Raw genomic sequence first — 26284 nt, 5'->3', positions numbered from 1 at the left:
CTAAGCACTGTTTGCAACAGTCTGCTGTCCTGTCACAGAATTGCTTGAGCTGCTTAATTAATACGATATCCGAGTGTGCAATTGGCAAGTGCTCTTGGCTAATTAAAAGCTCGGCCCAGATCACTGAGCTTTCATTCCCCCCTCATCTTTTTAAAAGCATGATTATGCCCTAGTTACAGAGGGAACTAACTGTGAGCCAGTGATTAAATGGGGAGGGTGGGTGGATTGTCATAATCAATGGTTTTGTATGAATATAGACGCTGGCTGCAGCGAGAATTAATCAACTATCTCTTGGCATGTGTAATTAAAAGCTTTGAAGGATCCGTAAGCTGCCTCCGGAATGAAGCAGCAGATTTGCCCCTGTGCAGATTCCATAGAAGCAACTTCCTGTTGTTGTAAGTAAATCCTGTTTCACGTTCCACAGAGATCAAGCGTTCTTCAATAGTTCATATGTTGCAAGCATCCATTTCCTTATAAAAATGCACTCGTTATGTGGGGAAATGTGTCCCGGATGGCTGGATAAAAATACAGTCGCAAAGCAGACTCGTGTGGGAAGATTGATCAAATATTGCATTCTTTTTAAATTTTTTGCTCATAACTAGTAGGTATTAATATAAAGAAGCATATGCCTAACCATATATGATTTAAATGTATAAGAATGGTCGTGGGATATATGTAGCTAACCTTTTTGGTTTTTAGGGTATCAAGTTACGATTTTTCTCGTGGTTTTGCATGATAAATGGCCTTGAACAAGGCGGTGGTGATAAAGTTAGCATTTTACATTTTTCCCTCCCTTGCAAAAATAAATTCAGTAATATGTAATAAAAATGCGAATTCCTTTTTGTATGGTTTTTGTACTTCTTTCTTCCATCTGCATTTGTATCAGAAGAGCATCTTGGTGTAGCTCTGAAGTGCGATACATTGGTGCCCCATCTTTTCTGCAAAAGTTCAAAGCAAGCTATAGTACGTAATTACCGTACCAATTTAAAAAATGAGTATAGTGGGACTTGAAAGCATGTGTTTTGGGGTGCTGGCAGCTGTTCCTTCCCAGCAGTGGCGAGATTTGGTAGATTTATTGAGTTTTATTGACTCACAAGCTTGGCAAACACACGTTGGACGGGACTGATCTATTCTATACGGAGCTCCAGTGTGCTGCAGATTTGTTTAAAATTACAAGTGTAGCCTCAGCATACTATAAACCAGGGGTGTCCAACTTTGGCCACTTTAAGACCTGCAGACTTCAAGTCTCAGAATTCCCCAGCCAGCATGGAATTCTGGGAAATGAAGTCCACAGGTTGCCAAGGTTGGACACTCCTTCTATACACTGTTTGATTTGCAACATTAATGCATAGTTTTCTTCCATACTGCTTAACCTTCTTTTTCCTTTTCAGCCTTTTTCAAATTTCTTGGGCAGGCATCTTCCATCGCTTCTCATGCTTTGGGACCATCTGCTTGGAAAAGCTGAGTGATCATGTGTCCTCCTCCAGGATCACATTACAATTCCATACTCTTTTCCTTCTCCATCCCAGCACCCATTTTAAATGCACCTTCAGCCCTGTTGATAATTCGATACGATTGTTCCTCTCTAGTGATAATCAGAACTTCCTTTAAATTGCCACGGTCTTAATTTTTGTTTACGATTGCACATCAAGAGATCTAGAAATCAAGCCAGAGAAGCTGCCTGTATATCATTCACAACGGTTTGTCTTGGCCTTAAAAATCAAAATAACTTCTTTTTTTTCTTTTTAATCTCTAAAATGCAAGTGGATATAAAGCTTTGTCAACCTTCCTGGAATTTGCAGCCTGTTGACTGACAGTGCCTCGTAAAAAGCCACTTCATCTAAAATAATTACTGCATGGGTACGACACACCCTGAAATGTATATTAAAAGTAAAGATTGCCACACCATTTCCTATGACTCAGCTGGTCAATTCGAAACCCAGGTTTACAATAATGTATAAAAAATGAATTCTTAACACTGAGGTTCTGAACCCACATTGTTAGGGCAGTGCAGTTTCCATTGGCAAAAGGCAAGGCCTTTGATTGATGGCGTTGCTCAGAATTGCTGGCACTTTCAGACATAACGATTCTAAAGTAGATTCAAGAAACAACCATGTGCATCCAGATTTAGTACACCTCAGCCCAAGTTGTGTCATTTCTCCGGTGGCTTACACAAAGCCTTAATTTGCTGCTCTTTCAAACATTCTTACTCAGCTCTATGTCACCCATGTCATCCATTCTGTTGACATTTCAATAAGCTGTACTTATGACCACGGTGTTGCTATGACTTATCGGCCATTTTGCCTTCTCTTCCCTCCCTGCTTAGCAATACAAACAAGTGATTATATAAGGGCAAAACTGCCCTGGGTACCTATTAGAGAGAGATGGGAATGCAGAAACCCCAGTGCATTAAAGTTATTCTCTAAAGGCTTTGCGGATGAACCTCCGATGTTTTATATTCTGCCATCTGCAGATCCTATCTTTCCCTCCAGGCTCTTGAGAATGGTGAAACTTGGACTAATTATTCCTCATATTTGAAGAGCAATCTGTCAATTTTTAAAAGCTAAGTAGACCTATATCTCCTCTGTGCACGCATGAATTTCTCTAAATGTCTGTATATTTACATACACTGCATCTATGGAGCATTATTTTTCCATCCATTTGAATTTTCAAAGCGGACTGGTTCTTTTCGTCTCTTGGGTCAGGCTTGGTATTCCTAAATCTCTTTAAAATGCCTGCTTCGTTGTGGACTCCAGAAAAGGATGGCCAGAGGGATGGGGGTAGGGGCAGGAGATGGCAAATGTGCTGCTTTGTTTTGTTTTTTTAGTCCATGAGCCAGAATAAGTTCTTACAATGTGGTAACAGACTGGGAGATTTTATTAACAAGTTAGATTTCCCACATCATAAAATCTTATATATGGGATTGGTTTGGTCATGCAAGCAGGATGAATTTTGATTTGCTTAAAGGATTCCACCCCGGGGGGAATACAAGTTTTGTGTGGTCACCCAGACTTCTAATATTAATTTTCTAACCTGCTTGTATCATCTCTTCTGGCTTCATAACTTATTTAGATCTCAGGATACAATCAAAATTCTCACCCGACCCAATAACAACAAATATGTAGAAATGAATGAGAACTGGAACTATCTGAAGCCTTACAACAGAGGTCCCCAACCTTTTGGGCACCAGGGACCGGTTCCGTGGAGAGAGGTTTTTCCGCGGACAGGAGGGCGCGTGGTTTGGTGTGCTGCCTGCACCCCAAGGATGGGGCTATGCTTGTTTGTGCAGAGTGGTTGCTGGCATGCCGCGGCCCGGTACCCGTCCACGAACCGGGGGTTGGGGACCCCTGCCTTACAGTAACCTGAAGTCCAGTGTTACCCAGCATCTTGCATTCCACAACAGCCTTTTGGGCTATAGGTAATCCTTGACTTAACAACCATTCGTTAGCGACCATTCAGAGTTACAACAGCAGTGAAAAAAAAGTGACATAGGATTCCTCCTCACACTTACAACCGTCGCAGGAATCCCACAGTCACGTGATCAAAATCCAGGCACTTGCAGCCAGCATGGATTCGCAGTGATTGCAACATCCTGTGATTGCCTTATTATTTATTTTATTTTATTATTTTATTTTATTTTATTATTTTAATTATTTTATTTATTTTATTTTACTTTACTTTACTTTACTTTACTTTATTATTTTATTTATTTTATTTTATTTATTTTATTTTATTATTTTATTTTATTTTATTATTTTAATTATTTTATTTATTTTACTTTACTTTACTTTACTTTATTATTTTATTTATTTTATTTTATTTATTTTATTATTTTATTTTATTTTATTATTTTATTTTATTTTATTTTATTTTATTTTATTTTATTTTATTTTATTATTTTATTTTATTATTTTATTTTATTTTATTAATTTATTTATTATTTGTTGTTGTTAGTTGCGAAGTCGTGTCCGACCCATCGCGACCCCATGGACCACGTTCCTCCAGGCCTTCCTGTCCTCTGCCATCTTCTGGAGTCCATTGAAGCTCACGCCTCCTGCTTCAGTGACTCCATCCAGCCATCTCCTTCTCTGTCGTCCCCTTCTTCTATTGCCCTCCATCTTTCCCAGCATCAGGCTCTTCTCCAGTGAGTCCTTCCTTCTCATTAGGTGGCCAAAGTACTTGAGTTTCAACTTCAGGATCTGGCCTTCTAAAGAGCAGTTGGGGTTGATCTCTTCTAGGACTGACCGGTTTGATCCCCTTGCAGTCCAGGGGACTCACAGGAGTCTTCTCCAGCACCATAGTTCAAAGGCCTCCATTCTTTGGCGCTCAGCCTTTCTTATGGTCCAACTTTCACAGTCATACATTGCAACTGGGAAAACCATGGCCTTGACTATACACGCTTTGGTTGGCAGGGGGATGTCTCTGCTTTTTAGTATGCTGTCTAGATTGGCCATAGCTTTCCTCCCCAGGAGCAAGCGTCTTTTAATTTCTTGGCTGCAGTCCCCATCGGCGGTGATCTTGGAGCCCAGGAAGATAAAATCTTTTATTTGTGTCCTGCCTTTATTATTTTTACAAAGAACTCATTGCAGGGAACATACTCCAGCACACCTTCCTCCTCCTCCTCCTCCTCTTTTTCCCCACAACAACCCTGCGAGGTGGGTTGGGCTGAGGGAGGGAGGGATTGGCCCAAAGTCACCCCGCTGGCTTTGCGACCTTCCCAGCTGGCTTCCAACAAGCCAAGTCAATGGAGGAAGCTGGATTTACTTAACAGCCGTCTGATTCATTTAACAACTGCAGCGATTCACTGAACAACCATGGCAGAAAGGTCTAAAACCCGGTGTGACCCGCTTAAACCCCTTTGCCTAGCAATGGAAATGCTGGTCTCAGTTACGGCTGTCGCAGCCACTCCGTCCTGAAAGGATCAACTTTTATAAGATTCCTAAAACGTTGCATTTAGGCCGACTTCTTTACATCGGCAGAAAGCCGTTTCGAACCTTGGCGATAATATGTAACGCGGTCTAAAGAGAAGGGTCTGTGTTAAGCCGTTGTTCAGTTCCTTCCAGCTATAAATGGCTTGTACCCGTGGCCTCGTTGAGTCTGAATAATTTTACCTTTATTGTTGGGGGGGAAAAAACAGAAGAGACAAAAACGCCTTTTATCCTGCTCGTGTTTTCCATTCTAGCGCAATCCTTGCGGTGAAGCATCTCCAGAGAATGCCTCTTTGAACCTGTTCCTCGGAAAACACAACAGCAGCTTCCACAATGTTAGCATCAGCCAGCTGATTATTTGCTGTGGATTTTGATGGATGATAATAAAAAACAAAATCTCTTTTTGAATAGTGCTCAAGCAAAGGATCACTCCCAGGGTCACCTCAACCTGCCTGAAAGCTTATAAAAGAACCGAGGCTGTTAAATTGGCCCTAGAAATAATCCTTGGAGTTGACATTTCATGGATATAATCATTTCCAAGGCAATGCAGTGTTTTTGTACATGTTTCCCCCTGTATCTTGTTTCCTTTGTCTAAACTGTGTACTGGTAATAACAGTGTTTGTGGACAGCTTCTTAAGAGACAATAATAGCAAAATAGTTTCTTTTCATTATAAACTGAACTCGTGTGGCGAGTTCAGAGCTGGCATACGTTGAAAACAGATCAAACTGGTTTTTCAGCCTTTGCCATCCTTGCTTCTCAGGCTGGGTATGGTCAACATCCTTTGTGGGGGGTTTTTTTGTAATGTTTTACATTTGATGTTTCCTCCACCTATATATATGAAAAGCAGTAAAATAAATAAAATATGTCTGCTGGGAAACCAGCAGGTTATGGAAGACCAGGTAGAATTGCCATAACCTGCTGATTTTCTATTAAACAAGCCCTTAAATCCAGTTTTGTCTTGTGGTCCTGTGAGAGAATAGATGGGAGACCTTTTGTGGGATATTTTGGTTCCTTGGTGGATGGCTGTTTTTCTCCCATGCTGTTTTGGGATATTATATATTCCGTGTTATTTAAGCTGTGCAGATTGAAGCAGCCTTTTAAAAAAAGGAAGAGGAAAAAAATGAAATGTTGAAATGAAGCTATATAAAACCAAAAGCTCAAGTTTTAAACAACAGATTAAACAGATCCCTGGTGGGGCAGTGGGTTGACTCAATCTTCCATCCTTCCAAGGTCGGTAAAATGAGGGTCCAGATTGTTGGGGGGCAATGTGCTGATACTGTAAATCACCCAGAGAGTGCTATAAAGCACTACGGGGCAGTATATAAGTCTAAGTGCTATCGCTAATGCTTAATATTGACCCATATAGAGTAATGTTGATCATCAGACTGATCAGTGTTGAAAGTGAACACATATCCTCCCTCCAAAGATTTAAATCTTAGATTTTTAATATCTTTCCGCTGGAATTAAACCGTCTTTTTAGCTTTGGTCCTCCACAGCAATTCCAATTTTCTTCAATAGATTCCAGTTTTGGAGGATATAATTTAATGATACATTCGCATGCTTAACCCTTGTTTGTTTTGTTTTTAGTGCTCTATTAATAACTTAATGAATATGAAGTTGAACAGTGTTGTTGTAAGTCAAAGCAGAAGTAATTGAGTCATTGTGTTTTCTAAAATATTACCTTTCCAACATACAGAAGTTAAAACACAACCTTTGCCACCCATCTGGGTGGCCATACAGCCATTTGTTATATTAATTGTATCTTAAGACAACAGGATATCAATTTGACATTCCTTAAAAGACAAGCCTACTGGGTTTATTAAAGCAGGATGTTCCATCTCTTTGTTCCAAATTGCTTGCAGTTTTTTCTTATATTTTGGTACTATTTTTCCATTGTACATAAAAAAATAACTTCAAATTTAGTCACCTCAAAACCTTTTCCCAATAATATTAGTAATGTAGAAGTGCTAAGGTGTCATGTCCAAATTGTCAAGCTAGAACATATTTTAAGAAATCCCAGATCTTTTTTTGGAAAATATCCAAACCTAATTAACAATGTTTTAAAAGACTAATTAACAGTGAGTTGATCCGAAGTATTAATGCCTTTTTTTTTTTACCCATGAACACAGAAGGAAGATTTATCAGCAGTTTTCAGGGCAGGATTATAATGTCCTTCATGTCTGCTTCTCATGATAATTAGGATCAGAATTAAGCCCTTTCCCATCATTGCTTGTGTAGGTCTTGTAGCCCTTAAAACAGGAACTGAACCGCCGCCAAGATTTTAAGAGGGTCAAATAACTTGCGTTCATACAATAATGATTTTTAAGATGAATTACTTAGGAGCCATTTGTTTGAGGTCAAAATATAACCCTGGTATAGCCTGGAAATTGGGAAAATTACTCTTTCATTCTTCTGCGAAAATCATGCTGTAATTGGATACTTTAAAATCTGTCTATCCCATAAGTACTCTCTCAACATTTTCAACAATCTGTTTAAAATACTGAACAGCTCTTAGCAGAAAATTTCTCCTTAGTTCTAGGTTGCTTCTCTCTTTGATTAGTTTCCATCTATTTGTTTCCTATCCTGCCTTCCGGCGCTCTGGAGAATAGCTTGACTCCCTCTTCTTTGGGGCAGCCCCTGAGATATTGGAACACTGCTATCCTGTCCCCCCTCGTCCTTCTCTTCATTAAACTAGACATACCCAATTTCAGCAACCATTACTTATATGTTTTAGCCTCCAGTTCCCTGATCATCTTTGTTGCTCTTCTCTGCACTCTTTCTAGAGTCTCAGCATCCTTTTTACATCGTGGTGACCAAAACTGGATGCAGTATTCCAAGTGTGGCCTTACCAAGGCCTTGTAAAGTGGTATTAATACTTCACGTGATCTTGATTCTATCCCTCTGTTAATGCAGCCTAGCACTGTGTTGGCTTTTTTGGCAGCTGCAGCACACTGCTGACTCATATTAGAATAGCTAAATAACATATATATTTTTTTGTCTAAAAGCACAATTCCAGTATTAAATTCTGGTGTTAGAGGAAAGATAAGCAATAAAAAGGAAATTGGTTTTACATCCTGAGTGAAGGCTAGTAACATTTGAACATTATTACAGTTTTGATTCTGATCAGAGGTCCCTTAGATGAAGATCAGCAGTGCAGGCTTTTTTGCATTCTTAAACCTAGATCTAAGAACTCTCATTAGGTCTACGTCTAGAATTTTATTTCTATCTTAGATTTCTGTCCTATCTAGGTATTGTGTACAAAACTCTCTTTTTGAATTTTTCTTCCCAAATCCTTGCGGGGTGGATTAGGCTGAGAAAGACTAGCCTGCTTAGTAAAATCAGGGAAGTTTTGAGGGTATGATATTAATTGTATACATCAGTGGTGGCGAACCTATGGTACGGGTGCCAGAGGCGGCACTCAGAGCCCTCTCTGTGGGCACGCATGCCGTCGCCCCAGTCCTAGGCCTTCAGCTGGGTTTTATAAAACCTTTTCGCTTTAGGCCTCCGCCGCCGTGTGCAAAAAAAAAAAAAGGTTCAATCAATCAGTCAATTTCAACTTCTCGCGGGAAAAAAAAAGATCTTGCAAAGTTGGGATTGATTGAACTTTTTAGTCCCACCCAGTCTGCTGTTACCATCGCTGCCACGCCCACCCAAGGGGCCACACCCACCCAATGGGCCACACCCACCCAGCACCCGACGATGCAAAAGTGGGTTTTGGGTTGCAGTTTGGGCACTCGGTCTCTAAAAGGTTCGCCATCACTGGTATACATATTGTGTTTTTCTGCAGAAGTGGTGTTTTGTGATTGGATTTTTTTTTAAAAAGAATTTTTACTAAGTTTCAAAAATAAAAAAAGTTATGCAAAATTACAACGTAAAGGGAAAAACTGGGAGAGAGGAACAATAGAGGAAGTTGAAAAAGGGACACAACCCATCCAAAATAATATTTTTTTAAAATATGGATACAGTTATAAGGTAAAATACATCCTTGTTTTGCACACACACAAAAAGAAGATACAAAATTAAAAATACCAAAGAGAAACATACCAAAACAATCACATAATAACAATAAACTTCCAGGGAGTCTGTAAGTTTTTATGCTGCAGCGCCCTCTAGCGGTGTAGTCAGGTCAAATCTGCCTTGTTTGCTTCGATGTCAGGTTTAATCAAGCCTATTTGAGCAGCTCACTTTTCCACTTTGGCAACTTGTCTGAACTGGCCTGATAGGCTTTCAAACATAAACAGCAGCTGTCATGAAAGACTTGGTGCTGAAAAGTGCTCCCTTATTTGTAATAGGATTAAAATAGGTACCGTGCAATCTTAAAATTGCAGCGGCGGCGTGCAAATGATCAAGGGAGGGAGCTTGAAACGCAGCGCTGTTGCCTGCAACGGGGGAGATCGTATCAAAGTTAAGGATTCAAAAAGAAAAGGAAAAAAAAGGGTGGGGGGAAACCCACCAGTCCCTTATATAGAAAAGCTTCTGGGGGGAAAAAGCTACTGTAAAGAGAAATGGGATAACAGCTTCCATATTTCCACGAGATCTGACTTTTGGAAGTGTCGTTTTTTTCCTGTTAGCACTGTGCAGACTTGCCAAAGCGACAACGTCTGAGTTACTTTCACACCCTTTGCAAATGTTTCCTGTAGCTGCCAGTTATTGCGATACATGGGGCTAACCTAAACAGGGTGTTGATGGTATGGCTGCAGTAAGTGTCTGCGGATTTGAAAAATACAAATAGCTGTCTATGTCTGTTGTTTAATGAAAAGAAGGACTAGACACGATAGCAGTCTTCCGATATCTCAGGGGCTGCCACAAAGAAGAGGGGGTCAAGCTGTTCTCCAAAGCCCCTGAAGGCAGGACAGGAAACAAATAGATGGAAACTAATCAGGGAGAGAAGCAACCTAGAACTAAAGAGAAATTTCCTGACAGTGAGAACGATTAATAAAATGGAACAAATCGGAAGTTGTGGATGCTCCAACTCTGGAGGGTTTTTTTTATAAAAAAAGATTGGACACCCATTTTGTCTGAAATGACAAATACAGGGCTTCCTGCTTGAGCAGGGGGGTTGACGAGAAGAAAACCCCCCCCAAAGTCCCTTCCAACTCTGTTATTTGTTATTCTGCAAGTGAGCCGTCCAAGATTTCAACCCCCTAGAGAAGGGTATCTCCATTGGCATAAGGAAAAACTTTGAATTCGTTTCCATCAAATTAATGGAATTGCCGCAGCACTTGGAAAGTGGTTTGTTTTTTTAAAAGATATTCAATGTTGCAGTGAATTTTATGGAGGCCTTGCTTTGCAGGTGTGAATTGATCAGGTAGCTCTTAAAATATAGTCAACTTACAACCATTTGTTTAGTGACTGCTCTAAGTTAACGGCACTGAAAAAAGTGACTTATGACCATTTTTCACACTTACAACCGTTGCAGCATCCCCGTGGTCACGTGATCAAAATTCAGACGCTTGGCAACTGACTTGTATTTATGACAGTTGCCATGTCCCGGGGGGGTGGTCACGTGATCCCCTTCTGACGAGCAAAGTCAATGGGGAAACCAGATTCACTTAACAACCAGGTTACTAACTTAGCAACTGCAGTGGTTCACTTAACAATGGTGGCTAGAAAGGTCGTGAAATGGGGCAAAACTCACTTAGAAACTCTCTTGTTTAGCAACAGAAAGTTTGGGCTCAGTTGTCGCAAATTAGGGACTACCTGTTAATTGCCTGGATTTTTGTCTTGTGTGCAGTTCCTGCAGCATTTACCACTTCATTCAAATCCAGCACTTGAGTGTTTACGTGAAACAGCCAGCCTTGTGGTTAGCTGATTGTGAAGGAAGGCTGCTGTGGATTAAACAATGTTGACATCCTGAATTTGGTAACGCAGCTTAGAATGTCTCAGCTTCTTTCCTCTGAATAGCTGTTGGTTTTTCAGGGACTTCCTGGGTAGGTGAGGAAAATATTAAAAGGTTGCTTTTATGGAAAATAGTTATTGGATTTTACTGGTAGGTAGACTGCCAGAAACTCTCCAGAAGTATAGGCTGATTTCTAGTAATCTGAACAATAGTAACTCCTAACATGGGATGCCCATAGTAGTCGTACTAATAGAAGACACTTAAGTGTGTCCTGTGAGCAGGTCATGTCCTGAATTACACTAGTAAGATGCTAAGATGAGATTAGAGTCACCAAGATGAAAAGTTCAGGTTTGCAATCAAAATATTGAAAGCTGTTTATTTTGCTTAGCAAAAGTTACTCGTCCTTTAATTCCACAAACCTTAGGCAGCCCACGGCTATCTTGGCGTGGTGCAAAGTGCCAATCAGACCACTGAGCCTGTAAATGTTATTTATTTATCCAACCGATGTTACTTAATTAAAGGTTTAAATTGTCAAAAGAAATGGTTCTTGATCTCCTGGAAAGCAGAATGGGAGGCATTAAAAAGTAGCCAATTAACAAAACGTTGAACCTGTCCAATAAAGACCTGTTTCTACTAAGAACTATGCAGATTAAATATTCAGAGGGATAGAAAGAGAGATGACCAGTTGAAACTATTAGTACAATGTGCAGGATTCTAACATTGCTGAAACGGTTCTGCGGCAGGACGCTGAAAGTTTTGGTTTAGTGTTGATACTTCATTCTCGTTTTATTAAATATTTGGGTATATATGATAGTGGTAAACTTTAGCGCCTTGCAAAAACATGCATTGCTTTTATGAATTGGATACTAATTTTTGAAGATCTGGGAGAAGCTGGAAACCTTTCCCTTTTAAAACACATGCACACACACACATACACACACAGAGAGAGGTAAGATGTAACCCTTATACTAAGTATAGAGCTGTAATAGAATGTGACTCGCAAGATCTAGGTCAAACATGCAAAGATTTCTCTCTTCCTCTCATCTAACCTTGTTTCCAACTTATTCAAAATATTTCCCTCTTCCAAATTTTGAAGAAGGAAACCTGTTTATAATACCGTGTTTCCCCCCCAAATAAGACCAGGTCTTATATTTTTGCTCCAAAAGACGCATGGGCACTTATTTTCCAGTTTTTATTTTCGGGGAAATTCGGTACTCAATGTGTTCTTCTGGCTGCCAATCTTATTTTTGGGGTGGGGCTTATATTACAAGCGTCCTGAAAAATCATGCTAGGGCTTGTATTCCAGTTGGCACTTATTTTGGGGGAAACACGGTAGCTAGGAATATTATGGAGCATAACTTCAGATAATTGAGAAAACCTACATACCATTTTCTTATTTATTTCCAGTTTTTTCCCCTGGGCAAAATTTTAGGTAGTAAGCCTCTCAAGATGGCAATTTTTTTTCTCCTTAGCACTAAAGTACTGTCTCACTGATGACACCATGGTATTAAATATCAATCAGAATAGAGCTGGAAGGGACTTTGGAGGTCTTCTAGTCCAGCCCCCTGCTCAAGCAGGAGACCCTATGCCATTTCAGACAAGTGGCTATCCAGTCTCTTCTTAAAAATCTCAAGTGATGGAGCACCCACAACATCTGGAGGCAAGCTGTTCCACTGGTTAATTGTCCTCCCTGTCAGGAAGTTTCTCCTTAATTCCAGGTTGCTTCTCTCCTTGGTCAGTTTCCAATCATTGTTTCTTGTGTTGCCCTCTGATGCTTTGGAAAATAAATTGACCCCCTCCTCCTTGTGGCAGCCTCTCAAATACTGGAATACTGCTATCGTGTCCCCCCCCCCCGTCCTTCTTTTCTAACAGCATATATTCTTTTTTAATAGTATATATGTCCATATGCTATTATTTATATAACCCTACTTCCAATCTTTTCATTGCAGGAATTGATTACAAAACCACAACAATTCTGTTAGATGGCCGAAGGGTCAAACTGGAGCTCTGGTGAGTCTACATAAATTACATAAATATTTCAAAGTAGCGGAAAACCTGAGCAGAAAATCTGAACTCACTAAGATAATCTGCAACTTTATATGAGTTATTAAAAACTGCTTTAGTTGTGCTGTAATTCATATGAAGTAATATTGGTTTATCTTGTGAATTAGCTTATGTTGAATCTCCCCTCCATTATTATAATGAATGGTATCTTACAAGAAAGCAAGATTTTATGCAATGTCCAATACTAAAAGTTGTGAAACCTAGCCCACAGGTTTACTATTTATTCTTATTATTTTTATGTCCTGCCTTTATTTTATTTTATTTTTTATAAACAACTCAAGGCAGCGAACAGGCCTAATACTTCTTCCTCCATCTATTTTCCCCACAACAACAATCCTGTAAGGTGACTTGGACTGAGAGAGAGTGATTGGTCCAAAGTCACCCAGCTGTCTTTCATGGCTAAGGCGGGACTAGAACTCACCACCTCCTGGTGATTGGCCCAAAGTCACCCAGCTGGCTTTCATGGCTAAGGCGGGACTAGAACTCACCGCCTCCTGGTGATTGGCCCAAAGTCACCCAGCTGGCTTTCATGGCTAAGGCAGGACTAGAACTCACTGCCTCCTGGTGATTGGCCCAAAGTTACCCAGCTGTCTTTCATGGCTAAGGCGGGACTAGAACTCACAATCTCCTGGTGATTGGCCCAAAGTCACCCAGCTGGCTTTCATGGCTAAGGCGGGACTAGAACTCCCCGTCTCCTGATGATTGGCCCAAAGTCACCTAGCTGTCTTTCATGGCTAAGGCGGGACTAGAACTTGCTGTCTCCTGGTTTCCAGCCTGGTGCTAGACTGGACGAGACACTAGACCAGACTGGCTCACTAAACAACATCTGAATAAATAATCTAAAGAAAAGGAGAAAAAAGTTTTCAACAGAAGAAATACTGAGTCTCTCTCTCTGGTTTTTAAACATAGAGGTCAAAATGCTGGTGACGGCCCCGCCATAACTTCGAACAGTTGCTAAGCCAAGGGTCTTCAAACCTGGCCCTTTTATGACTTGGGGACTTCAACTCCCAGAATTCCTCAGCCAGGCACGTGTGCCTGGCTGAGGAATTCTGGGAGTTGAAGTCCCCAAGTCATAAAAGGGCCAAGTTTGAAGACCCCTGCGCTAAGCAAACGCTTCTAAACGCTTGCATACAATGCTGCCTAGACCAGCGGTTCTCAACCTATGGGTCACGACGCCATTTGGGGTCGATCGACCATTTCACAGGGGTTGCCAAGCAAGGCTGTCCGCCATTTTTTCCCCCTTTTCCGATGGGTGCCTTACCTTCCTTGAGCTGGGCCAGCTGGTGGTCGGCCTGCTCCGTCTCTGCCGCTTGCCAGCTACGCCTCGGCTGGCGCAGGGGGCGGAACCACGCATGCGCGGCGCTCCCAGGCAGGGAAAGTCCTCGACTTACGACCGGTTGGGTAGTGCTCGACTTACGACTGGTTTAGTCCTTGACTTACGACTGGTTTAGTCCTCGACTTACGACCGGTTGGGGGTTGCGTCATTAAAAAGGTTGAGAACCACTGGCCTAGACAGAGAGAAGACACTTTCTAGCAAATATTTGCCCAAATGCCTCCTTCCATAATAAATAGCACCAATTAAATAAGTGTGGTGGCTCCCCCGGTTTTGCGGTCCAGAAAATCCGATGGCAGAGAAAAACCCCATGTAGGAAATTCAGCTAATGAGTCTCCCAGCGGCTTGCTTCGTGCTCCTCCAAGATCATTAAAAACCCAGCATGGATTCAAAGCGCCACGTTGCGACCCGCAGCCGAACGGAGCCTGACCTCGGCTTGCATTCCAGGAGGGGCTGGCCACGTTGCGCACGGCCCTCCCCGTCACACCACAGATGTCTGGCGATGCCCCTTGGTGCGCTCCAGTATTTAGGTAAATTCAAAGGCGCGACAAAAACATGGGTGTGCGCGTGGAGGCAGCTGCTATCCTTAAGGCACCCTGCATCTGTTTACTACGGAACCCGCGGCGCTCCTAAGTAAACACGGTTGTAAGCCCCCGCCGTGATGTGCCGTTGGCCTCTGCCCTCGACCTTGATTGCTGGGCCCCACCATTTTCTGGACAGGCGGAGATTTGTTTTTATAACTTATAAAATAAAGCACGGAGCACTTTCTGTACCGTTGGAGCCTCCAAAAGAGGCCCAGGGGAGGGGGGGGGGAAGAAAGCTACTTGCTTGGCCAAAGCTTGTGGGCCATTTATGATTAAGTCTTGGTTTCTCTAGTCCTAACTGCAAAATGAAGCAGCGATCTGAGTATCATTTCTGACAGGGTTGAAAAGAATGGCGGGGAAGAATACACGGGGGAACAGTGATCTGCGTTAGTGAATGACATGTTAGTGAACTCTGAAACCTGGTTTAATATGGATGACCAGGTAAAGGCATTAAAGCCCTCTGCTCTCCCAAAGCTGATAGGATATTTTTTACACACATTCTCCATTCTTATCTATCTATCTATCTATCTATCTATCTATCTATCTATCTATCTATTATCTACCTACCTACCTACCTACCTATCTATCTATTATCTACCTACCTACTTACCTATCTACTTATCTATCTACTCCCAAAGCTGATAGGATATTTTTTACACACATTCTCTATTCTTGGCTATCATCTATCTATCTATCTATCTATCTATCTATCTATCTATCTATCTATCTATCTATCTATCTATCTATCTATCTATCTATTATCTACCTACCTACCTACCTACCTATCTATCTATTATCTACCTACCTACCTACTTATCTATCTACCTACCTGCTTACTCTATCTATCTATCTATCTATCTATCTATCTATCTATCTATCTATCTATCTATCTATCTATCTATCTATCTATCATCTACCTACCTACCTATCTATCTCTGTCTACCTACCTACCTAACTTATCTACCTATATCTATCTATCTGTCAATTTATCTGTCGATTTATCTATCATGTAGTCTCGAAGGTACAAAGGCATATTCAGGCATTGTAAAATATTTTCAAAGAAATACTTGTTAATTCAGTGTACGATCTTTGCATAATGACAGTGTCGGGAACAAAAACACAAGAGAGGAAAGAATAGGTTTATTTTATAGGCTTAGGTTGTCTTTTGTTATCCCCACCCACCCCTCCTCATACTTATATCTAAGAGGCCGATAAAGGAGAATATTTGTAGTCAGGGTTGAAATGAGGGGTCCTTGGGGCTCTCTGAGCTTAGCAGTTTTCTTGCAGATGTTTCATTGCCCAACTAGGTAACAGCATCCGTGCTAGAAGAGACTGGGGTTTGCTCTGTGTTTATATTCTAGTGCTTGCCCTGTCAGGGTAAGTGCACCTGCCTCACACATCCTATGGTGGGATGAGGAAACTTTTCAAAACTTCTGTGCTTCTGATTCCACCCCCCCTCCTCTCTATTCCAGGGACACATCTGGCCAAGGCAGATTCTGTACTATTTTCCGATCCTACTCCAGAGGAGCCCAGGTGAGTTCCACTAGCAATATTAAATCCTACTGCTCTTTTTTCCTCAGAATAGACAAGAGCTTGAAGAAAAATGCTTCTTGGAATCATTGCTTAAGAGCTGCTTGATACCCCGGATTTTATGGAAAAGAGTGAGAAAAGGCAGATATCTCTTTTGGGACAATTTTTATATATTTATCTTTACCATTCCTAAATCACCCAGCTCCCTCCGAGATCCTCAAAATGCTTTAGCTCAGGATACAAGAGAGATAATTTTGCGCCCTCTCAATGTTTTGACCTACTGTTTCTAATTGTGATGTAATCTGAGGGCTACATTGAACTTTCATTGACTTTGAAGTAGCAGGAGAGAAAGAGTGTTGATGTTTTTGAATGTTGGGGTGGCAGAAGACTCCTGAGAAGACCATGGTTAGCCAAGAAAACAAACAAATGGGTCCTAGAACAAATCAAGCCAGAGTTCACACTTGGGGCACAAAGTACGACATTCAAAATATCCTACTTTGCACACATCAGGTAAAGACCCAGCTGTCTGGAGAAAGCTGTAATTCTGGGAAAGGTGGAAGAAAGGTTAGAAGAGGAGGACCAGTAGCATGGTGGAGAGACTCAGTTATGGTGGGCACCATTAGAAGACCTGAAGGACCAAAGTAGGGACAGATCCTCCTGGAGAAGATCCAGCCATGGTGCTTGCTAAGAACTGAGTTGATAGTACATAATAAATTTCTATCTAGGAAAGCCATAAAATACCCAGAGAAGTTAAATCTTGGGAAAGGTAGAAGGAAGGAGAAGGTGACCAGCAGCAAGGTGGAAGGACTCAGATGATGGGACACCTTTGAAAGACCTAAAGGACCAAGTTAGGGACAGACCAACATAGAGAAAATGTATCTAGGTGGTCACTAAGAGTCGAGAACAACTTAATGGCACATAATCAGTCATGGTAAAAAAAATTCTGGAAAAGGTGGAAGGAAAGATTAGAAGAGGAGGACCAGCAGCATGGAGGCACCATTGGAAGACCTGAAGGACCAAATTAGGGACAGATCCTCCTGGAGAAGATTCAGCGATGGTGCTTGCTAAGAACTTGGTTGCACATAATAATATTTTATTCAGGAAAGCCACATAATACTGAACAGTTCATAATCTTGGAAAAAGTAGAAGGAAGGAGAAAAGATGAGGATAACCAGCAACAAGCTGGAGGCAGTTACAGTGATGATGGAGGCACCTTTGGAAGACTTGAAGCATCAAGTCAGGGACAGANAAAAAAAGGGTGGGGGGAAACCCACCAGTCCCTTATATAGAAAAGCTTCTGGGGGGAAAAAGCTACTGTAAAGAGAAATGGGATAACAGCTTCCATATTTCCACGAGATCTGACTTTTGGAAGTGTCGTTTTTTTCCTGTTAGCACTGTGCAGACTTGCCAAAGCGACAACGTCTGAGTTACTTTCACACCCTTTGCAATGTTTCCTGTAGCTGCCAGTTATTGCGATACATGGGGCTAACCTAAACAGGGTGTTGATGGTATGGCTGCAGTAAGTGTCTGCGGATTTGAAAAATATAAATAGCTGTCTATGTCTGTTGTTTAATGAAAAGAAGGACTAGACACGATAGCAGTCTTCCGCTATCTCAGGGGCTGCCACAAAGAAGAGGGGGTCAAGCTGTTCTCCAAAGTCCCTGAAGGCAGGACAGGAAACAAATAGATGGAAACTAATCAGGGAGAGAAGCAACCTAGAACTAAAGAGAAATTTCCTGACAGTGAGAATGATTAATAAAATGGAACAAATCGGAAGTTGTGGATGCTCCAACTCTGGAGGGTTTTTTTTATAAAAAAAGATTGGACACCCATTTTGTCTGAAATGACAAATACAGGGCTTCCTGCTTGAGCAGGGGGGTTGACTAGAAGACCCCCCCCCCAAAGTCCCTTCCAACTCTGTTATTTGTTATTCTGCAAGTGAGCCGTCCAAGATTTCAACCCCCTGGAGAAGGGTATCTGCATTGGCATAATGAAAAACTTTGAATTCGTTTCCATCAAATTAATGGAATTGCTGCAGCGCTTGGGAAGTGATTTTTTTTTTAAAGGATATTCAGTGTTGCAGTGAATTTTATGGAGGCCTTGCTTTGCAGGCGTGAATTGATCAGGTAGCCCTTAAAATATAGTCATCGACTTACAACCATTAGTTTAGTTGACTGCTCTAAGTTAACGGCACTGAAAAAAGTGACTTATGACCATTTTTCACACTTAACAACCGTTGCAGCATCCCCGTGGTCACGTGATCAAAATTCAGACGCTTGGCAACTGACTTGTATTTATGACAGTTGCCATGTCCCGGGGGGGGGGGTCACGTGATCCCCTTCTGACGAGCAAAGTCAAAGGGGAAACCAGATTCACTTAACAACCAGGTTAATAACTTAACAACTGCAGTGGTTTACTTAACAATTGTGGCAAGAAAGGTCGTGAAATGGGGCAAAACTCACTTAGAAACTGTCTTGTTTAGCAACAGAAAGTTTGGGCTCAGTTGTCGCAAATCAGGGACTACCTGTTAATTGCCTGGATTTTTGTCTTGTGTGCAGTTCCTGCAGCATTTGCCACTTCATTCAAATCCAGCACTTGAGTGTTTACGTGAAACAGCCAACCTCGTGGTTAGCTGATTGTGAAGGAAGGCTGCTGTGGATTAAACAATGTTGACATCCTGAATTTGGTAACGCAGCTTAGAATGTCTCAGCTTCTTTCCTCTGAATAGCTGTTGGTTTTTCAGGGACTTCCTGGGTAGGTGAGAAAAATATTAAAAGGTTGCTTTTATGGAAAATAGTTATTGGATTTTACTGGTAGGTAGACTGCCAGAAACTCTCCAGAAGTATAGGCTGATTTCTAGTAATCTGAACAATAGTAACTCCTAACATGGGATGCCCATAGTAGTCGTACTAATAGAAGACACTTAAGTGTGTCCTGTGAGCAGGTCATGTCCTGAATTACACTAGTAAGATGCTAAGATGAGATTAGAGTCACCAAGTTGAAAAGTTCAGGTTTGCAATCAAAATATTGAAACCTGTTTATTTTGCTTAGCAAAAGTTACTCGGCCTTTAATTCCACAAACCTTAGGCCAGTGGTGGCGAACCTATGGCACGGGTGCCAGAGACGGCACTCAAAGCCCTCTCTGTGGGCACTCACGCCGTTGCCCCAATCCTAGGCCTTTAGTGGGTTTTATAAAACCTTTTCGCTTTAGGCCTCCGCCGCCGTGTACAAAAAAAACCCCAAAGGTTCAATCAATCAGTCAATTTCAACTTCTTGCAGGAAAAAAAAGATCTTGCAAAGTTGGAATTGATTGATTGAACTTTTTAGTCCCACCCAGTCTGCCATTACCACCACAGCCACGCCCACCCAATGGACCACACCCACCCAATGGGCCACACCTACCCAATGGGCCACACCCAGTCAATGGCCACACCCACCCGGCACCCGACGATGTATAAATGGGTTTTGGGTTGCAGTTTGGGCACTCGGTCTCTAAAAGGTTCGCCATCACTGCCTTAGGCAGCCCACGGCTATCTTGGCATGGTGCAAAGTGCCAATCAGACCACTGAGCCTGTAAATGTTATTTATTTATCCAACCGATGTTACTTAATTAAAGGTTTAAATTGTCAAAAGAAATGGTTCTTGATCTCCCGGAAGGCAGAATGGGAGGCATTAAAAAGTAACCAATTAACAAAACGTTGAACCTGTCCAATAAAGACCTGTTTTTACTAAGAACTATGCAGATTAAATATTCAGAGGGATAGAAAAAGAGATGACCAGTTGAAACTATTAGTACAATGTACAGGTTTCTTAACATTGCTGCGGCAGGACGCTGAAAGTTTTGGTTTAGTGTTGATACTTCATTCTCGTTTTATTAAATATTTGGGTATAGATGATAGTGGTAAACTTTAGCTCCTTGCAAAAACATGTGTTGCTTTTATGAATTGGATACTAATTTTTGAAGATCTGGTAGAAGCTGGAAGCCTTTCCCTTTTAAAACACATGCACACACACACACACACACACACACACAGAGGTAAGATGTAACCCTTATACTAAGTATAGAGCTGTAATAGAATGTGACTCGCAAGATCTAGGTCAGACATGCAAAGATTTCTCTCTTCCTCTCATCTAACCTTGTTTCCAACTTATTCAAAATATTTCCCTCTTCCAAATTTTGAAGAAGGAAACCTGTTTATAATATCGTGTTTCCCCCCCAAATAAGACCAGGTCTTATATTTTTGCTCCAAAAGACGCATGGGCACTTATTTTCCAGTTTTTATTTTCGGGGAAATTCGGTACTCAATGTGTTCTTCTGGCTGCCAATCTTATTTTTGGGGTGGGGCTTATATTACAAGCGTCCTGAAAAATCATGCTAGGGCTTGTATTCCAGTTGGCACTTATTTGGGGGGAAACACGGTAGCTAGGAATATTACGGAGCATAACTTCACATAATTGAGAAAACCTACATATCATTTTCTTATTTATTTCCAGTTTTTACCCCTGGGTAAAATTTTAGGTAGTAAGCCTCTCAAGATGGCAATTTTTTTTCTCCTTAGCACTAAAGTACTGTCTCACTGATGACACCATGGTATTAAGTATCAATCAGAATAGAGGTGGAAGGGACTTTGGAGGTCTTCTAGTCCAGCTCCCTGCTCAAGCAGGAGACCCTATGCCATTTCAGACAAGTGGCTATCCAGTCTCTTCTTAAAAATCTCAAGTGATGGAGCACCCACAACATCTGGAGGCAAGCTGTTCCACTGGTTAATTGTCCTCCCTGTCAGGAAGTTTCTCCTTAATTCCAGGTTGCTTCTCTCCTTGGTCAGTTTCCAATCATTGTTTTTTGTGTTGCCCTCTGATGCTTTGGAAAATAAATTGACCCTCCTCTCCTCCTTGTGGCAGCCTCTCAAATATTGGAATACTGCTATCGTGTCGTCCCCCCCCCAGTCCTTTTCTAATAGCATATATTCTTTTTTAATTGTGTATATGTCCATATGCTATTATTTATATAACCCTACTTCCAATCTTTTCATTGCAGGAATTGATTACAAAACCACAACAATTCTGTTAGATGGCCGAAGGGTCAAACTGGAGCTCTGGTGAGTCTACATAAATTACTTAACTCTTTCAAAGTAGCGGAAAACCTGAGCAGAGAATCTGAACTCACTAAGATAATCTGCAACTTTATATAGTTATTAAAATCTGTTTTAGTTGTGCTGTAATTCATGTGAAGTAATATTGGTTTATCTTGTGAATTAGCTTATGTTGAATCTCCCCTCCATGATTATTATAATGAATGGTGTCTTACAAGAAAGCAAGATTTTGTGCAATGTCCAATACTAAAAGTTGTGAAACCTAGCCCACAGGTTTACTATTTATTCTTATTTTTTTATGTCCTGCCTTTATTTTATTTTTTTATAAACAACTCAAGGCAGCGAATAGGCCTAATACTTCTTCCTCCATCTATTTTCCCCACAACAACAATCCTGTAAGGTGACTTGGACTGAGAGAGAGTGATTGGTCCAAAGTCACCCAGCTGTCTTTCATGGCTAAGGCGGGACTAGAACTCATTGCCTCCTGGTGATTGGCCCAAAGTTACCCAGCTGGCTTTCATGCTGAAGGCGGGACTAGAATTCACCATCTCCTGGTGATTGGCCCAAAGTCACCCAGCTGGCTTTCATGGCTAAGGCGGGACTAGAACTCACTGCCTCCTGGTCATTGGCCCAAAGTCACCCAGCTGACTTTCATGGCTAAGGCGGGACTAGAACTCACTGCCTCCTGGTGATTGGCCCAAAGTCACTCAGCTGGCTTTCATGGCTAAGGCGGGACTAGAACTCACTGCCTCCTGGCGATTGGCCCAAAGTCACTCAGCTGGCTTTCATGGCTAAGGCGGGACTAGAACTCACTGCCTCCTGGTGATTGGCCCAAAGTTACCCAGCTGGCTTTCATGGCTAAGGCGGGACTAGAACTCACCGTCTCCTGGTGATTGATCCAAAGACACCCAGCTGTCTTTCATGGCTAAGGCGGGACTAGAACTCACCATCTCCTGGTGATTGGCCCAAAGTCACTCAGCTGTCTTTCATGGCTAAGGCGGGACTAGAACTCGCCGTCTCCTGGTTTCTAGCCTGGTGCTAGACTGGATGAGACACTAGACCAGACTGGCTCGCTAAACAACATCTGAATAAATAATCTAAAGAAAAGGAGAAAAACGTTTTCAAGAGAAGAAATACTGAGTCTCTCTCTCTGGTTTTTAAACATAGAGGTCAAAATGCTGGTGACGGCCCCGCCATAACTTCGAACAGTCGCTAAGCCAGGGGTCTTCAAACCTGGCCCTTTTATGACTTGGGGACTTCAACTCCCAGAATTCCTCAGCCAGGCACACGTGCCTGGCTGAGGAATTCTGGGAGTTGAAGTCCCCAAGTCATAAAAGGGCCAGGTTTGAAGACCCCTGTGCTAAGCAAACGCTTCTAAACACTTGCATACAATGGTGCCTAGACCAGCGGTTCTCAACCTATGGGTCACGACCCCATTTGGGGTCGATCGACCATTTCACGGGGGTCGCCAAGCAAGGCTGTCCGCCATTTTTTTTTCCTTTTCCGGCGGGTGCCTTACCTCCCTTGGGCTGGGCCAGCTGGTGGTCGGCCTGCTCCGTCTCTGCCGCTTGCCAGCTACGCCTCGGCCGGCGCAGGGGGCGGAACCACGCATGCGTGGTGCTCCCGGGCAGGGAAAGTCCTCGACTTACGACTGGTTGGGTAGTCCTCGACTTACGACTGGTTTAGTCCTTGACTTACGGCTGGTTTAGTCCTCGACTTACGACCGGTTGGGGGTCGCGCCATTAAAAAGGTTGAGAACCACTGGCCTAGACAGAGAGAAGACACTTTCTAGCAAATATTTGCCCAAATGCCTCCTTCCACAATAACGAGCACCAATTAAATAAGTGTGGTGGTTCCCCCGGTTTTGCGGTCCAGAAAATCCGATGGCAGAGAAAAACCCCATGTAGGAAATTCAGCTAATGAGTCTCCCAGCGGCTGGCTTCGTGCTCCTCCAAGATCATTAAAAACCCAGCCGGGATTCAAAGCGCCACGTTGCGACCCGCAGCCGAATGGAGCCTGACCTCGGCTTGCATTCCAGGAGGGGCTGGCCACGTTGCGCACGGCCCTCCCCGTCACACCACAGATGTCTGGCGATGCCCCTTGGTGCGCTCCAGTATTTAGGTAAATTCAAAGGCGCGACAAAAACATGGGTGTGCGCGTGGAGGCAGCTGCTATCCTTAAGGCACCCTGCATCTGTTTACTACGGAACCCGCGGCGCTCCTAAGTAAACACGGTTGTAAGCCCCCGCCGTGATGTGCCGTTGGCCTCTGCCCTCGACCTTGGTTGCTGGGCCCCACCATTTTCTGGACAGGCGGAGATTTGTTTTTATAACTTATAAAATAAAGCACGGAGCACTTTCTGTACCGTTGGAGCCTCCAAAAGAGGCCCAGGGGAGGGGGGGGGGGGGAAAGCTACTTGCTTGGCCAAAGCTTGTGGGCCATGTATGATTAAGTCTTGGTTTCTCTAGTCCTAACGGCAAAATGAAGCAGTGATCTGAGTATCATTTCTGACAGGGTTGAAAAGAATGGCGGGCAAGAATACAAGGGGGAACAGTGATCTGCGTTGGTGAATGACATGTTAGTGAACCCTGAAACCTGGTTTAATATGGATGACCAGGTAAAGGCATTAAAGCCCTCTGCTCTCCCAAAGCTGATAGGATATTTTTTACACACATTCTCCATGCTTGGCTATCATTAGCTATCTATCTATCTATCTATCTATCTATCTATCTATCTATCTATCTATCTATCTATCTATCTATCTATCTATCTATCTATCTATCTATAATCTACCTACCTACCTACTTATCTATCTACCTACCTACCTGCTTACTTATCTATCTATCTATCTATCTATCTATCTATCTATCTATCTATCTATCTATCTATCTATCTATCTATAATCTACCTACCTACCTACTTATCTATCTACCTACCTACCTGCTTACTTATCTATCTATCTATCTATCTATCTATCTATCTATCTATCTATCTATCTATCTATCTATCTATCATCTACCTACCTACCTACCTACCTACCTACCTATCTATCTCTACCTACCTACCTACCTACCTATCTACTTATCTACCTATATCTATCTATCTATCTATCTATCTGTCAATTTATCTGTTGATTTATCTATCATCTAGAAGGTACAAAGGCATATTCAGGCATTGTAAAATATTTTCAAAGAAATACTTGTTAATTCATTGTGCAATCCTTGCATAATGACAGTGTCGGGAACAAAAACACAAGAGAGGAAAGAATAGGTTTTTTTTATAGGCTTAGGACTAGGTTGTCTTTTGTTATCCCCACCCACCCCTCCTCATACTTATAATCTAAGAGGCCGATAAAGGAGAATATTTGTAGTCAGGGTTGAAATGAGGGGTCCTTGGGGCTCTCTGAGCTTAGCAGTTTTCTTGCAGATGTTTCATTGCCCAACTAGGTAACAACATCCGTGCTAGAAGAGACTGGGGTTTGCTCTCCGTTTATATTCTAGTGCTTGCCCTGTCAGTGTTAATGCACCTGCCTCACACATCCTATGGTGGGGTGAGGAAACTTTTCAAAACTTCTGTGCTTCTGATTCCACCCACCCCCTCTCTATTCCAGGGACACATCTGGCCAAGGCAGATTCTGTACTATTTTCCGATCCTACTCCAGAGGAGCCCAGGTGAGTCCCACTAGCAATATTAAATCCTACTGCTATTTTTTCCTCAGAATAGACAAGAGCTTGAAGAAAAATGCTTCTTGGAATCATTGCTTAAGAGCTGCTTGATATCCCTGATTTTATGGAAAAGAGTGAGAAAAGGCAGATATCTCTTTTGGGACATTTTTTATATATTTATCTTTACCATTCCTAAATCACCCAGCTCCCTCCGAGATCCTCAAAATGCTTTACCTCAGGGTACAAGAGATAATTTTGCGCCCTCTCAATGTTTTGACCTACTGTTTCTAATTGTGATGTAATCTGAGGGCTACATTGGAATGAATGGACTTTGAAGTAGCAGGAGAGAAAGAGTGTTGATGTTTTTGAATGCTGGGGTGGCAGAAGACTCCTAAGAAGACCACGGTTAGCCAAGAAAACAAACAAATGGGTCCTAGAACAAATCAAGCCAGAGTTCACACTTGGGGCACAAAGTACGACATTCAAAATATCCTACTTTGCACACATCAGGTAAAGACCCAGCTGTCTGGAGAAGGCTGTAATTCTGGGAAAGGTGGAAGAAAGGTTAGAAGAGGAGGACCAGCAGCATGGTGGAGAGACTCAGTTATGGTGGGCACCATTAGAAGACCTGAAGGACCAAAGTAAGGACATATCCTCCTGGAGAAGATCCAGCGATGGTGCTTGCTAAGAGCTGAGTTGGTAGTACATAATAAAATTCTATCTAGCAAAGCCATAAAATACCCAGAGAAGTTAAATCTTGGGAAAGGTAGAAGGAAGGAGAAGGTGACCAGCAGCAAGGTGGAAGGACTCAGATGATGGGACACCTTTGAAAGACCTAAAGGACCAAGTTAGGGGCAGACCAACATAGAGAAAATTTATCTAGGTGATCACTAGGAGTCGAGAACAACTTAATGGCACATAATCAGTCATGGTAAAACAAATTCTGGAAAAGGTGGAAGGAAAGATTAGAAGAGGAGGACCAGCAACATGGAGGCACCATTAGAAGACCTGAAGGACCAAATTAGGGACAGATCCTCCTGGAGAAGATCCAGCGATGGTGCTTGCTAAGAACTTGGTTGCACATAATAATATTTTATTCAGGAAAGCCACATAATACTGAACAGTTCATAATCTTGGAAAAAGTAGAAGGAAGGAGAAAAGATGAGGATAACCAGCAACAAGCTGGAGGCAGTTACAGTGATGATGGAGGCACCTTTGGAAGACTTGAAGCATCAAGTCAGGGACAGA

The 26284-nt window shown here is 42.1% G+C and overlaps 1 protein-coding gene across 2 annotated transcripts in view; it reads left to right on the top strand.

Moving 5' to 3' along the window:
* Positions 1-26284, top strand: part of RAB40C (RAB40C, member RAS oncogene family) — a 47297-nt gene that overhangs the window by 14491 nt on the left and 6522 nt on the right. For both annotated transcript variants that reach the window (XM_015819194.2, XM_015819196.1), the window contains exons 2-3: positions 12718-12778; positions 16222-16282. In XM_015819194.2, coding sequence (XP_015674680.2) covers positions 12718-12778; positions 16222-16282 — 122 coding nt within the window. The remainder of the gene's footprint in view (positions 1-12717; positions 12779-16221; positions 16283-26284) is intronic.

This window comes from Protobothrops mucrosquamatus, unplaced genomic scaffold, assembly GCF_001527695.2.
Source record: "Protobothrops mucrosquamatus isolate PMUCROS unplaced genomic scaffold, P.Mucros_1.0 scaffold873, whole genome shotgun sequence".
NCBI lineage: Eukaryota > Metazoa > Chordata > Lepidosauria > Squamata > Viperidae > Protobothrops > Protobothrops mucrosquamatus.
This window is presented reverse-complemented; position numbering and strand designations above follow the sequence as displayed.